Genomic DNA, 15633 nt, shown 5'->3' on the forward strand with positions numbered 1-15633 from the left:
GGATGAGGGGTGACTTGATAGAGGTTTATAAGATGATCAGAGGAATAGATAGAGTAGACAGTCAGAAACTTTTTCCCCGGGTACAACAGAGTGTTACAAGGGGACATAAATTTAAGGTGAAGGGTGGAAGGTATAGGGGAGATGTCAGGGGTGGGTTCTTTACCCAGAGAGTGGTGGGGGCATGGAATGCGCTGCCCGTGGGAGTGGTAGAGTCGGAATCATTGGCGACCTTTAAGCGGCATTTGGATAGGTACATGGATGGGTACTTAATCTAGGTTAGAAGTTCGGCACAACATCGTGGGCCGAAGGGCCTAATCTGTGCTGTATTGTTCTATGTTCTATGTTCTATGTTCTATACCTTCTGCTCTTACAATCTATGTCATGACTGGTTAGATTACTTACAGTGTGGAAACAGGCCCTTCGGCCCAACAAGTCCACACCGGCCCGCCGAAGCGCAACCCACCCAGATCCGTTCCCCTACATTTATCCCTTCACCTAACACAACGGGCAATTTAGCATGGCCAATTCACCTAACCTGCACATTTTTAGACTGTGGGAGGAAACCGGAGCACCTGGAGGAAACCCACACAGACACGGGGAGAATGTGCAAACTCCACACAGTTAGTCACCTGAAGCGGGAATTGAACCCGTGTCTCTAGTGCTGTGAGGCAGCAGTGCTAACCACTGTGCCACTGTGCCGCCCTTAAGACAAGTGTCCGAAATACCATCTTGACTACCTTGTTAATCTGTCCTTCCACTTTCCAGGATGTGTGGACAAAGATCCCAAAGTCCCTATGTTACTTTGAGTTTTTAAGTTTCCTGCCATTCATTGAGTACTCCCTTATTTTGTTACTTCTTCCAATGTGCATTGCCTCAAATTTATCAGAGTTAAATTCCATCTATCACTGTTCTGTCCATCTGACCAGGCTATTTATATCCTTCTGTAACTTAACACCTTCCTTCTCACTGTTAACCACCCAGCTAATCTTTATGTCATCTATAAACTTACTTATCATCTCCCTCATATTCTCATCTACATAATTTATTTATATCACAAACAATAAGACCTAGTACTGATCCTTTTGGTAAACCACTGGATACTGATCTCCAGTCACACAAATAGCATTCCACCATGATCATTTGTCTCCTGCCATTAAGCAAATTTTGAATCCAGCTTGTCAAATTACCCTGGATCCCATGTGCTTTTACTGTTACCAGTCTCCCATGTCAAATACTTTGCTGAAATCTATATAAGCTGCATTAACTGCACTATCCTCATCACATACTCGGTTCCCTCCTTGAAAAATTCCCTCTGACAATGCCAAGCTGACTATCCCTGATCAAACGTTGCCTCTCCAAGTGGAGATTGTCTTCTTCACTATTTTCTCCAATAATTTCCGTATCACCGATGTGAGACACATTGGCCTGTAATTCCTAAGTCTGTCTTTACCATCCTTCTTGTAGAGTGTAACCACATGTACTTCAATCCTCTTATACCTGTCCTATGGCCAGAGAGAAATTAAAAATTTGGGTCTTAGCCCCTGTAAGTTCCTCCCTGGTCTCCTACAGCAGCTTGGGAGAAATATACAGATCTCGGGATTTCTCCATTTTTATATTGTCAAAAACTCCGATATCTCCTCACTCTCTATGTCAATTTACTCAAGAACCTCATAGACATTCTTCTCAAGTTCTGTCCCTGCTTCCTCCTTCTCCCAAGTAAAGACAGATGTGAAGTACTCATTTAGCACTGACTACATGCACATATTGCCCACTTGGTCCCATTCAGTTAATTGAATCTGTATCAGTCAGAAAAGTGTGATCCAGCTTATTCCTGCTTTCCAATTTGCTAGATTATATCACTACTAATAAATATACAAGTAGTTTTTAAAATGTGACATGGGTTTCTGCCTTCACCACCCTTTCATTGTGTTATAGAGCTCCACCAAGCTCTGACTTAAAGTCAAATTCTCATTAATTCCTCTAACCCTTTATCATGAAAACACATCATCATCCCAAATGTCTGCCAAACCACCCACCTTAACATCATTAATGTTCACAGTCGATTAGATATGGTCAAGGCAAAGACTGATTCACTTTATTTAACTCCTACTTTTAGGATTCACCTCTCATTTTCAACATGTGTTTAGATGTGTGACGATTATTTTTTCTCACATTTTAGTAGCCAATGATCTCTCTCTTCCTTTAACTGTTGAAAATCTAGTTAAATTGGCTCCTTTTAAAGATAAAAACTTTTGACTTGGAAAAGGTGTCCCTGAAAGAAGCAATCTTTTTTAAATTAACTTTGTTGAAACCAACCAAGGGAGGGATTGAATGAAGAGAACAACCAGGTCATCACTCCTCATCCAGGAGATTAACAAATTGGGGGGACTCATGTGGAAACTAGTCATAATACCTTCTACTGGCTACTTTCAATCTATTTTGCACTTCAGTTACTGAGCTGATATTTGAGTACCATTCTGAGTTCTGATACTAACACAAAGCTGGCACCTCACTGGGCAGAGAAATTGGAATTCTACATGTCTCTGCTCTGCTAGTCGTAAGTGCTCACTTAAAAGCACTCAGGTTGCATATTAACATCAGCAGAGAGTGAATATTGCTGACTCTCTCCTATTATGAAATTTTATTTAGAAAGTAATAGACATTTCACCAAAAGCACTTGTGATGTTGCATCATGAAGTAGGAAGACACAAGTGTGAAACTGCTCATGTAAATTGGGAGCTGGAAAATCGCCAGCCCAGTTGACACCTCAACTGTTTTTATGTTCTTTGAATCATTAGGTGGAGTTGTCAAATGTGCTGGAGCTGCTGAATTTTCTGTAAATGATATTAACACGCAGTTCATATTTAACTCTTGCAGGCTAACATTGTAATCTTATTACATCACCACCATTCGCCTCAACCAAGCATCTAAAGCTGCTCAATGGAGAACAAATTGTGCAGAAAAAGTGGATAAAGAAAAACTATTTGCTCTGCTCAAGAGTTTAGAAAAATTAGGGTGATTCTTAAAATTAGATCAAGGTTATTTGTCAGTTGATGTCACAAACCACATCTTGATTCAAAAGATAGTGGACATCTGGAACTCTGAAAAAGCTACTGAAGCTGATGATCAATTGAAAATTTCAAAACTGTGTTTTCTTTTTAAAATGATGTATATTGAGGATTGAAGAACCAATGTGGGTTGATAGAGTTAAGATATGAATTACAGAACAGGGCTGAAAGGCCTCCTCCTCCTCCTCCCATTCTCCCAGCTGGTTTCCTTATTTTGCAATGTACTTGGGACCAGCTAACCATCTCCATCAAAAGTAGACATCTCAGACAGTGCAGCACTCCTTCAGGACAGGGAAATAGGGATAATCCGGGAAATTATAGACTAGTGAGTCTCACATCAGTGGTTAGGAAGCTATTGGACAGGATTCATGGTGCATGCATTTTGGAAAAGCATGGTCTAATTAGGGACAGTCAGCACGGCTTTGTTCAGGGCAGGTCATGTCTGATTAATTTGATTGATTTTTTTTGAGGCAGTGGATGTTGTTTCCATGGATTTTATTTCGAAAAGGTCCCTCATGGTAGGCTCGTCGAGAAGATTAATAACTTGGATCCACGGAGACTTGACCATTTGGATTCAGAATTGGCTTGCCTATAGAAGACGGAGGATAGTGGTCATCAAGCTCCAGGCTGAATACTTTCCATCTAGCACCATCCTCTGTCTTCTATGGGCCAGCCAATTCTGTATCCAGACAGCCAGATTTTCCTGTATCTCATGCCTCTGTTATGGGGAAAATAACCAATCTCGGAGTCAGAGTCGGGATTCAATGACAGACTTTATTGTACAAGAAAATACTGGAGCTAAGGGAGAGAAAGACATCAACATCACAATGGTCATCTGCTATTCTTCTCTCCACCCAGAGCACGTCAAGATACTTTTATACATCTTGTGATACAGCAAGTCAGTGATGAGATTATTGTCTTTGTAACATAATTTGTTTATGGCAATCACTGCAGAATCGTTGATAGTTTTGATACAGTCATTGTCAGTTCCAGCGCAGCCTTTGTTAATTTCAGCGCAGTTGTTGTTAGTTTCAATGCAAGCATTGTCAGTTTCAATGTCTGCGTGGAAGTCCATTCATGTAGTAATGGGCGCAAATTGCTCTTCCTGAGAAGGATGCTTACTGCAGCTCTGGCTGTTAGCATTTCTATCAAAGGTGTTGGCTGGACCCAGACACTTCGGCAAACAGTGTATGTTACTCGTGTGTATTCTCTCTCCCACCTGCCTTAAACTAATCAACTGGGTTGTGAATGCATTTTGCTGGCATTCTGGGGTCCCCGGGTAGTATCTGTATTTGTTCTGCTGTCTCTCTCCATATTGTGGTCTAGTGGCCATTTTGTGTGTCAAGTGGCCAACTGATGGCTCAGCGGCCACCTTCTGTGTCCATGTGCCTAGTGTCACCCTGCCTCGAGCCATCTTCCACTTCACTCCGCCATTTGTGGCTAAGGAGGCGACTTCGGAGATCTCCCACACACCACCCAATTTACATGTAGAGGTAGGACATCTCTAGGAGCTCCTCCTCCTAAGGGGTAGCATGGAGTGCCAGTTTTGTTGGGGGATCTTTCATGGTGACACTCACTGCTGGTACAGTTCTTGTCAGTAGTGCCTTACAGCAGAACTTTAAACACACTTGGCCCACACAGCATGCCAGCAATGAGGAGAACTATCCCGTGTGCCAAATAGGGTCCCCAAGATTTACCTATCAACCAATTTAGCCAGCTGTCTGTGATTGTGGCTCCCTGTCGAAAATTATCGAGTTGTTCTTGGATATTTTTGATGGCTTCTGCAATGTTATAAGAGACATCAATAAAATGGGTGATACAAGGACGGCACGGTGGCTAAGTGCGGAACGGTGGCTTAGTGGTTAGCACTGCTCCTCACAGCACCAGGGTCCCAGGTTCAATTCCAGCCTTGGGAGTGTGGAGTTTGCACATTCTCCCCATGTCTGCATGGGCTCCGGTTTCCTCCCACAATCCAACGATGTGCATGTCAGGTGAATTGGTCTTGCTAAATTGCCCATTAGTGTTAGGAGGGAAATGGTTCTGGGTGGGTTACTCTTCGGAGGGTCGGTGTGGACTGGTTGGTCTGAAGGGCCTGGTTCCACATTGTAAGGAATCTAATTGTCACCAATAATTGTACAAACTCCCCCTTGCTGTGCTAATTGATAATCCACCACGTAACGTGTCTGCTGTGTGTAGAGTCTGAGTTCAGCCAGCTCTATATTAATTTCTTCCAGATCTTTTGAGGTACTTTTGACTAAGATAGTCAGGCCACATGCAAGGTAATTTTGGTTTTTAGTGCTGACAACCCCTACAGCACCCCCAAAGATAGAGATCCCAAGAATCCATATCCCAATGATGACCCCAATGATGAGGCGGCACGGTGGCTCAGTGGTTAGCACTGCTGCCTCACAACACCAGGAACCCAGGATCAATTCCAGCCTCGGGCGACTGTCTGTGTGGAGTTTGCACATTCTCCTCGTGTCTGCATGGGTTTCCTCCGGGTGCTCCGGTTTCCTCCCACAGTCTAAAGATGGTGAATTGGCCATTCTAAATTGCCCATAGTGTTAGCTACATTAGCCAAAGGGAAATGGGTCTGGGTGGGTTACTCTTTGGAGAGTCAGTGTGGACTTGTTGGGCCGAAGGGCCTGTTTCCATGCTGTAGAGGATCTAATCTAATCTAATCAAAACCCCAAAGAGGTGGGCACTTGCCAGTCAGCACAGAATTCCTGACTAATAGAGCGGGTCACTATCCTTCTCTGAACATGTCCCCCGCTGGGGCGTGGTACCATAAGGGATGTAATTGTCCATATTGCGAACAGGTTTGGGAGGTCTGGGGTATCTGTCACATAAGTCCCCTTAAATATAAAAAGAAATCCCTTCATTACTCAGTAACATACATTGTCCTGTCTTTCCATCTGTCTGTCCACCCATGTTGCCCCTGATCCCCCGGGTGCTCCCTCGAGCTGGTGAGTATCGAATGGGTGCATCCATGTGGTAGAGCTGATGTGGGTGCCATTGCGCTGACCACATATGAATTGTCTGTCTGCGGTCACATTCAAGCGTGCCTGCTCGCTGTAGGTGCAGGTAAACTGTCCCCTAGTGACCGTATAGTGTTGATAAGTGCACTGACTCTGGACGCATGAGAACCAGAGCATAAACGCATCCCCATCCCTGCCCTGTGAAACAAAGTGGGTTATTACCAGGTTTTAATGGTCTTCCCTTCCCTAGGCTGGGGGGCCCCGGTCCAATGGGCTGGTGGTCCTGTTCAGCTGCGCACATCTACCCTGGAGTCCCCGCTTATACTTCCCTATCTGCCCTTTACATTGCGCTCCCGAGGTGTCTACTGTATACAGGTCGCGAGGAGTCCACACCGGGGTGGCCACAAATAGGGATTCCACTGAGCGTGCCAGTGGGTAGCGGACAGTTCAGTTCCCATGCAAGCTGAGGTGGGTTTTATAGAAGAGGTTATCCTCAAATCCTGACATGCTCCCGACAGTTGTGACACTTAAACATAGTGAGATACATACAGATATATACATTTTGCAGTCAAAATAAAGTTAACAGTCAAAGTCTTTGCTTGTGTCAGGAAATGCAGTCATGTTTCTGTGTGGTTTGCTCTCTTGGGTTGTTGGTACTCCCTCTAGGATGGCCGTCTTGTCCGCCGTTCCTGTCTGCACCTGGGAAATGGTCAATGACATTAGTTTGGTCACAGGAGTCTTTAAACGGTTTTAGTTGGGTCCTGTGCTTCCATGTGCCTTTTCCTTTAATATCTATACAGGCACAGGTGTCCCCACTTATCACCACGTCGGATGGCCCATTCCATTTGGGTCAAAGTCTGGTTTGTCAATACACGCACTAGGATGCGGCTTCCTGCTGCTGGGACCTCAGGGAAGATTTCGGGTTCCCCTGCCTTGTCCTTTTTGTCTTGTTTATCAATTACAAGTTTCTGCATCCCTTTCAGTTGGGTGCTCAATTCTATCACATATCGCCTAATTTTGTATTTTAGTGGATCCATGTCAGTGCCACCTGTGATTATTGTCTCTGGCAATTGCATTGCTCGCTCGGTCATTAATTCATATGGTGTTAGCCCAGTTGCCTGATTCATGGTGGCTCTTAATTTCATTAATAAGGCTGGCAGCACTGAGCTCTGGTTACCATTCCTGAGCTCTGGGGGTGATAGGGGATGTGAAAGTTTGTCTAATGCCGAGTAATTGGCAGACAGTCTTCATGACCTTGCCTGTAAAATGTGTCCCTTGGTCGGAGTCGATCTGGAGGGGTATCCCCCACCTAGGGATTACCTCTTCTGCTAATATTCTGGCTACAGGGGTCACAGTGCAGCTTTTGTTTGGGAATGCCTCTATTCACTGGATGAATTGATCTATAATGACCAGGCAGTATGTTTTTCCAAGGGAGGGTGGTAGTGGCTCTGTAAAATCTACCTGAAGGTGTTCCCAGGGTCCACTTGTTCTGGGCTGGTGTCTATCTAAACTTTTATGGGACTCCCTGGGTTATGTTGTGCACAAACCATGCTTCTACAGCAGTACTTGGCCACGTCTCTTCCCATTTCCTCCCACCACCAATGTCTCCCTCAGCTTGCTATCATGGCCTCTCTACCTTATGGGAGAGCCTGTGGTGCAGTTCGAACAATGTGTTCTGTATACACGCTGGTGCTCCCATCTTGTCTGCTCACCTCCAGATACCATCCTCCGCTTTGAATGCCCCCTGCAGTTCCCATTTCTCTCTCTTCCTGCAAGATGTCCTCCTGTAGCTGCTGAATTTGGATAGTATCTTTCGCTAATTCAATAGTGGCTATTGCAGTCTCATTAATGGCTTCTTGCTCTAGGGTTTTCTGAGTTGCTTGGTCTGCTGCCTGGTTTCCTTTGAAATTTAGTCAATTTGGGCTCCCTTTTGCTGGGTCCTTTTGATGGGCTTTTATTTTTATTACTACAGCCTCTTCTCGCTGTTCACTGGCATGCAATAGTGTCTGAATTCTTAATTGGTGTCCCTCCACAGTGGTGAACCCTCTTCTACCCCATGCCACCATTTAGTCATGGACCGCACCAAAGGCATATTGACCATCGGTGTAGATATTCACAGATTTTCCTTTTGCTAGTTCCAGTGCTTTGGTGAGTGCTACCAGTTCTGCTACCTGTGTGGATTGACTTACACCAATCCTTCTGGAAATAACTGTTTCTAACTTATCATTTACCACAGCCCATCCTGTTCAGGGTGACCCTGCTATGTATTTTCATGACCCGTCCAAAAAGAGAGTCTCCTCAGCTATTCTATGGGGGATATCTTTTACTTGCCCCTTATCCTCATCCTGATCTACATCCCCACAGTTGTGCGGTTCCCATGCAAATAGAATTCACTAGGCTGGGTTTTCTCCCATATCCCTATTACCACGGACTGACTTGGGGGTAAAAGAACTGCCTCCCATTTTGCCCTTCTCATATTGGAGACGTCCCTCAGTTTCCCTGTGTTTATCATCTCTACCAGGGTGTGTTTAGTGTGAAGGATGACATTCCCTGTCACCCCTAACGGCACAAGCAGCACAGTCTAATGCTGCTATGCACCTGGGCAACCCAGTGACTATTGGCTCTTCTGTAGTTGAGTTGTACCCTACGGGCCTTCACCTGCTACCAGGTCTTGGGTGACCACTGCGGAGTAAAATCCTCCCTCATTATTACAGTGGATGTGAAAATCCTTCTGGGATCTGGCAGGTCTAGCCCAGGGGCCGATAGGAGTTGAGTTTTAAGCTGACAGTATGCCTCCTCCTATTCTGGTTCCGGGTTACAGGTTCCAAGGTGGGCGTGCCTTCTTTCATTAATCACTGGATTGGTTCAGCCAATTTTGCGAACTCGGGTATAAAGTTCCGACTGTAGTTGAATAGCCCCAAGACCTTTCTGACTCCCCTGACAGTGGCAGGTCGTGGCATCTGTTGGATTGCCTTCTTGTAGTTATTGAGCATTTCTTTGAGTCCCTGAGTTATGAGGTGTCCCAGGTATAAGACTTGTGTTTTGCCACTTTGTGCCTTTGTGAGGCTGACTTTTAACCCTGCGGTTGCCAATTCATGCAATACGAGACATAAAGCTTCCTGGTGTCCTGACCCAGACCCTGAAGCAATTAGGATATCATCTACATACTGGAAGGCAGCGCTACCCTCTGGTAAATCAACTCTCTTCAGAATGTCGCTCATCACTCTGTGAAAAATAGTGGGGCTGATGTGGCACCCTTGTGGCAGGCGAGTCCACGTGTACTGCCTGTCCCTTACTGTAAAAGTGAATTTGTTCTGGGACTCACGGTGTAGACCAGAAATAATTGGCTTTGTCTAAAAGAGTAAAAATCTTGTGCTTAGGGGCCAAGCCGTTTAAGATGGTGGAGGGGTCTGCTACAATGGCGTGCAATTTGGGGATGACCTTATTTAGTCCTGTATAATCAATGGTGAGCCTGTAGCACCCATCAGGCTTTCGTACTAGCTACATTGAGGAATTAGTTATACTTGTGATTTCTTTTAGGATTCTCTGTTTCACTAGTTCTTACACTATCTTCACAATTGCTTTTTCTACTTCAGGTTTTATTGGGTATTGCCAATGGGGCTTATGCTCTAATCCGGGATCCCTTATCGGGGCTATGTTAACTAGACCTGTATCTAACTTTGTTTCTGCCCATGCTCTGGGGACGGAGGCACATATGGTTCCGAATCCCCCTTTTTGAGGTTCTAGTCCCTACTGGTGACTGTAGCCACTTCCAGGTGGCTTGTAAGTTTCCCAATCTCAGTCTTCTGACCATCCTGTCTGGGCCAAAAAATTTCCCTTCTGCACAATTGATTAGAACATTATATTCTTTCATGAGATTGTTGCCCATTTTGGTGCCCTCATTATTTTGGCATACATAGAATTTCATGGGGATATACAGGTAGTTTTGCTTAGGTAAGCTGGTGTTTTATCCCCTCCTACCCCAGTTAAGTGAACCATTTTATTTGTATGTGGTAAGTTTGTGATAGATACGGCCGCTCCTGTGTCTACTCGCATTTCACATTTCCTCACTCCTATTACTTGCCCTCACGAATGGGGACAGCTGGTTGCTGCAATATTTTACATTGTTCCCTGGTGGGACCCTACACTATCTAGCAAAGTGTCCCTGCTGGCCACATTTGTGACAGGATCATTTCATTCTATTCTCACCTCCATTCCAGTAGGCTGCTTTGTCAAGTCTTGCCTTTATTGCAGGAACTTCTGCATCCTGCACCCTGCTAGCCCACTCGGCTAGGTCATCATAATCCTGGGACATTATTACTCCCATTTTCGGGATGGCTTGGTGGGCGCTAGAGAGCCCATCTTTAAAAGCTTGGATGAATGCCTGGTTCCCCCAATCTGGCTTTGCTTGCCCTGAGCATTCATGATAGACCCTAAATAATTGTTCCCCATATTGAGAGGTTCCTTCCTCTTTAAGTTGCTTAGTGGTCGCGATCTAGCTGCAGTTCGTGGGAGCATTTCCTAGCACCCTCTGGATTTCTTCTTTAAAGTCGGTGAAGGGGGCCTGCTGCGCATCTATCTCAGTTGTGAAGGCAACGGCATGTGTTCACCATCTCCCCTTAAAATCTCAGGCTGCTGTGGCATCGGGTCCATCAGCTACTGCCTCCACTTGTCTGCTGGGCAATCTTCCTTGACCAACTGGTGTATGTCCCTCAGGTGTCCTACCTATACAGTATCCAGCACTTTTCAGAACCTGGTATAATTTGCACAGGGAGGCCATCATCTGCTGCCGCTCCCCTGGGGTGAATGGTTTATGATTTGCTTTGCATTGTGATTCTGTCCCTCCTGTGATAACAGGCGCTAAGTTATAATCTTGCATGGTTCATCCAACAGAGGAAGCAGTTTCGTAGGAGGGGAGAATGCCAATTTCTCTCTCCTCTTGCATTCTTTCTAATGTGAATTCTAGATCCTTTATCCTGCTCTCCAGCTCTTTAATTTGTTCATGATCCTTTCTCCACCTACTCATGGAGGCACTCACTTGTTCAATTAGGTGGCTGATTGGTATACAAACATTATCCCTATCTTTTTAGTATTATTCCATTTCTGCTTATCTATCCATTCGCTTTGTTGTGCTAATATCTAAGATGGGTCCCATCCACTTTTCTTCATTTGCTCTGTCAACCCTTGTCTGTCTGTCTTGTATTTCTCAATAAGGGAACCTGCAGTGTCCCCTTTAAAACTTTAATCTGTCATTTAACAGATTATGTACCCCCAGATATCATCGACAGAAAGTGTTCCTAACCAGTGGGGACTTCTCTACCCCCTGGCCAAACATACTGTCCCAGCACTGTCCGTAGGGCCGTAGCAACCTCCTAGCAAGGTGTATTCTCTACTGGTAGGACTTCTCTACCCTCCTGGCCACCATTACTAGTCAGTACCTCTCAGGCTGCTGGGAATGCTGGCTCAATAGGTGTGCTCTCTACCGGTGGGACATCTCTACCCTCCTGGCCACCTCTACTGACCCAACACCTCCTGATAGGCCCAGAAACTTACCTCTAGCTCAGTGTGCTCTCTACTGGTGGGACTCTTTATCCTCCCAGCCACCACCACTACTCAAGTTCTGATGTTCTACTATGGACTGACAGTGGCCACGCTCCCCACTTTGGTAACATGCAGTACACTGAGGTTTGGCTCTTGGTCAGATTGATCAGCTCCTCTTCCTCACCATATTTGAAATTACAAGTACAAACAGCACCCAATTGTTAACTTAAACTCTAACTGGACTCTGCATTGTTTGCCCCTACATAGTCCAATGTTACCTGACTTTGCCACTTGTGCTTTACAACTCCGAGTGCCCCTCGGCGCCTCAATTCCCACTTCACGGGGGGGTGGGGGGCTACCCTTCTTAACAACTGGTTAGGGCAGGGCTTTTGAGACAGACATGACCTTGTCCTCTGGCTGTTTCAACACAAGCAGCAGGTTCTTACAACGGTTAGTACAGTTAGACACTTATTCTCCACAGAAATGCACGTAAAACATTTTAACTCAGTACTGCAGCAAATCAGACATTACAATCCATATACCTTTTAAACTCTGTCCTTGGCCCGATCTGACTCTTCCCATTTGCAGATACAAATTGGTTCTTACCTCTTCGATCAGGGCACCATTATTAAGAACCCTACTCACAGCACCAAGTGTTGTGGGGAAAATCACCAGTCTCGGAGTCAGAATTGGGGTTCAACGACAGAGTTTATTGCACAAGGCAATACCGGAGCTCCGGGGACAGAAAGACACCCAACAGCGCAATGGTCAGCTGCGAGTCTTCTCTCCACCTGGAGCATATTTTTATACATCCTGTGATACAAGTCAGTGATGAGATTATTGTTTTTGTAACATGATCTGTTTATTGCAGAATCGTTGTTAATTTTGATAGTCATTGTCAGTTCCAGCGTAGTCTTTGTTAATTTCAGGGCGATTGTTGACAGTTTCAATGCAGACATTGTCAGTTTCAATGACTACTGGCGTAATGAGCAGGATGAAGGGCTTTTGCCCGAAACGTCGATTTCAAAGCTTTTCGGATGCTGCCTGAATTGCTGTGCTCTTCCAGCACCACTGATCCAGAATCCCATTGTCAGTTTCAGTGTCTGCGCAGAAGTCCATTGCTGTGGTAATGGGCACTAATCGCTCTTCCTGAGAAGAATGATTACTGCAGCCCTGGCTATTAGCACTTTGATTTAAGTCTGTATCCAACAGTTAGCATTTCTGTCAAAGGCATTGGCTTGACCCAGACACTTCAGCAGGCAGTGTACGTTACTCATGTGTATGCTCTCCCCCACCTGCCTTAAACTAATCAATTAGGTTGTGAGTGCATTGTGCTGACATTCTGGTGGCCCCAGGCAGTGTCTGTATTTGCTCTGCTGTCTCTCTCCATACTGTGGTCTGGTGGCCATTTTGTGTGTCAAGTGGCCAACTGATGGCTCAGCGGCCACCTCGTGTGTCCATGTGCCTAGTGTCACTGCCACGTGCCATCTCCCATGTCACCTCCTTACTTTCTGAATGAGCCTACAATGGGGAACCTTATCAAACGCCTTGTTAAAATCCATGTACACCACAACCACTGTTCCACCTTCATCAACGTGTTTTGTCACATCCTTCAAGAATACAATAAGGTTTGTGAGGCATGACCTGCCCCTCGCAAAGTCATGCTGATATAATGCAACAATTTGAGTTATCAATTTGGAGAATCTAATTTTCATTCTCTGAAGCTTTACCAATGATGCTTATGATCCATTTGATGTGTTCTCCAGGTAAAATCTTTATTTTCTGGTTTACAGACAGATTCATCAGCTGTGTCATGAGATTAACAAAAGGGAAGGGACAAGGAGCTTCTTCCCAAAGAGGTAAAAGAGTGAAACTTATATATGATGAAAACAAAATGCAAGAGTTATGGAGATGAAGAATTCTGGAAAACAAACAGCAGGTGTAATCCCCAATTTAAGAACAAATGATTGCACATTCTAGTCCTGATGTGGACCTTGGACTGTGTACCTCTCTATTCCTGTCTGCTCAGCTTTTGAGCCCATCATATGATCGATAGAATCCCTACGGTGTGTGAAAGTAGGCCATTCAGTCCCTTCAAAGATCCACCCACCCAGACTCACTCTCCTATTCTATCCCCTATCCCTGTAACCCTGTATAACCCATGGTTAATCCACCCAACCTACACCTCCATTCCAGCTAACCTGTACACTTTTGGACTGAAAGTTTCTATTGAGCAATGTGTTGAGTATGTAACCTGATGTTGCTGTGCACTCTCTATTACTCACATTGTCTGACATTAATGGTCAGGAAAATCTTTTGGCTGGAGAAAGCCAAATGTGGTCCCTGTGCCCCATTGCCCACCATGCTCAGCCTGCACATTTGAAGAAGACTGGGTATAAGGTGAGCAATGCCCCTCTCCCAAGGCAGGTGGGAACCAACTTAAATGTACAAGTTAGACTCATTGCAATATTTAAGATTGTCACACTGCTCCCACACAAGTTAACCTTTGAATTTATCTGCTTAAAGAGGGCATCCTAAACTGCTCTGAAAGCAAAGTGCAGAGGTTTTGGCCTCCCTTCCACCAAAATATTTTAGGGGTGGGGGTGTGTATATAATAAGGCAGGTGGCCAACACACGGTCTTTCCAATTATACCTGAGCTATCTCTATAGTAATGGGAGGCAAGGGAGTGGAGGGCATTGCTGTTTAGGCATCAGGGAACCTGGTTGCTCTTTGGCCTGTTGAAGCTTCTGCCATAATGTGTCAGTCTGTGGGGGAGGGCAAACAGTTCTACAGTTTTGATAGCTCAAGTCTGCTGCCAGGTAGGAACATTGGGGTGGTATCCTGTGCCCAACAGGACACCCTCTCACACCATTCCACCTCATGATGGTACCCAAGTCTGCCACCCACTGTCATTCACAACCCAACCTTTCTAATGTGAACTGAAGAAAATCCTTTCAGTTCCATGTTTACAGGACAGCTCACAGTATTTCACAATCAATGAAGTAACATTGAAAATTTGTCGCTGTTGTAATGAGTCATTTTGACAGAGCAAGATCCCTGGAACACTATTGAAATAAGTAAGAAAATCATCATTTTTGATTATGTTACCTGAGAGATACATATCAAATACACCACAAAATCATAAACGTCTTAGAACAAAGAACAATACAGCGCAGGTACAGGCCCTTCAGCACTCCAAACCTGCGCTGACACATTTGCCCTTCCATACTAAAAGTTACAGGGTCCATATCCCTTTATTTCCTTCCTATTCACATATTCATCCAGGTGATGCTTGAATGCTGCCACTGTGTCTGCTTCCACCACCTTCGCTGGCAGCATGTTCCAGGCACTCACCACCCTTTCTGTGAAAAAATTGCCTCGCACATCTCTTTTTTAAAAATATTTTTGTTGAAAAGGTTTTTCTTGATGAAATTATAAAATTACAAAAATATGAAAATATAACATGAGAACAACAATAAACAATAAACCAACCACTATACTACTCTATAAAAGAACTCACAGCTACACTCATAACACATTGATAAATAAATAAGTAAATAAATAACGCTGCTTAGCAGAACAAGACCATAGCTCTCAACCTTCGAGAGCATCAATTATTAAACTGATGTTTGCTCGAAATTCTTTCTCTTAGGACATTAGGCTTATTAAACCTAAACAAAAGCCCTAATTAAGATCTGCTTCCAAATAATTCAACAAGGGCTGCTGTATCTTTTAAAAGTTGTCTGTTTTCTGGTGCACTATATTTGTAAGAAAGTCCAAAGGAACGTGTTCCATAATTAACATATGTCATGCCGACAGACCCAAGGGGTTCTCAGACACCCAGCGCATCAGAATGTTCTGCCTTGCACAAAAAGTGCACATTTAAGGGAGATAAATTCGGCAAACCCAGGAGAAAAGACATTGGGTCCACTTTGGCTTTGGTCCCTAAGACCCTCTCTATTACTCCTGTCACAGCGCTCCAGTACACACAGAGTGTAGCAGGACCACAAACAATGAGTGAGGATACCCGTATTTGTTATACACT

At 44.7% G+C, this 15633-nt stretch overlaps 1 protein-coding gene across 1 annotated transcript in view; it reads left to right on the top strand.

The window, feature by feature from the left end:
• lcp2a (lymphocyte cytosolic protein 2a) overlaps window positions 1–15633 on the top strand; it is a 157570-nt gene that overhangs the window by 67954 nt on the left and 73983 nt on the right. Inside the window, exon 4 of the mRNA XM_043703923.2 lies at window positions 13381–13446. Coding sequence (XP_043559858.1) covers window positions 13381–13446 — 66 coding nt within the window. The remainder of the gene's footprint in view (window positions 1–13380; window positions 13447–15633) is intronic.

Source organism: Chiloscyllium plagiosum, unplaced genomic scaffold (assembly GCF_037043375.1).
Source record: "Chiloscyllium plagiosum isolate Xiang-an unplaced genomic scaffold, Cpla_swu_hap1 HiC_scaffold_16, whole genome shotgun sequence".
NCBI lineage: Eukaryota > Metazoa > Chordata > Chondrichthyes > Orectolobiformes > Hemiscylliidae > Chiloscyllium > Chiloscyllium plagiosum.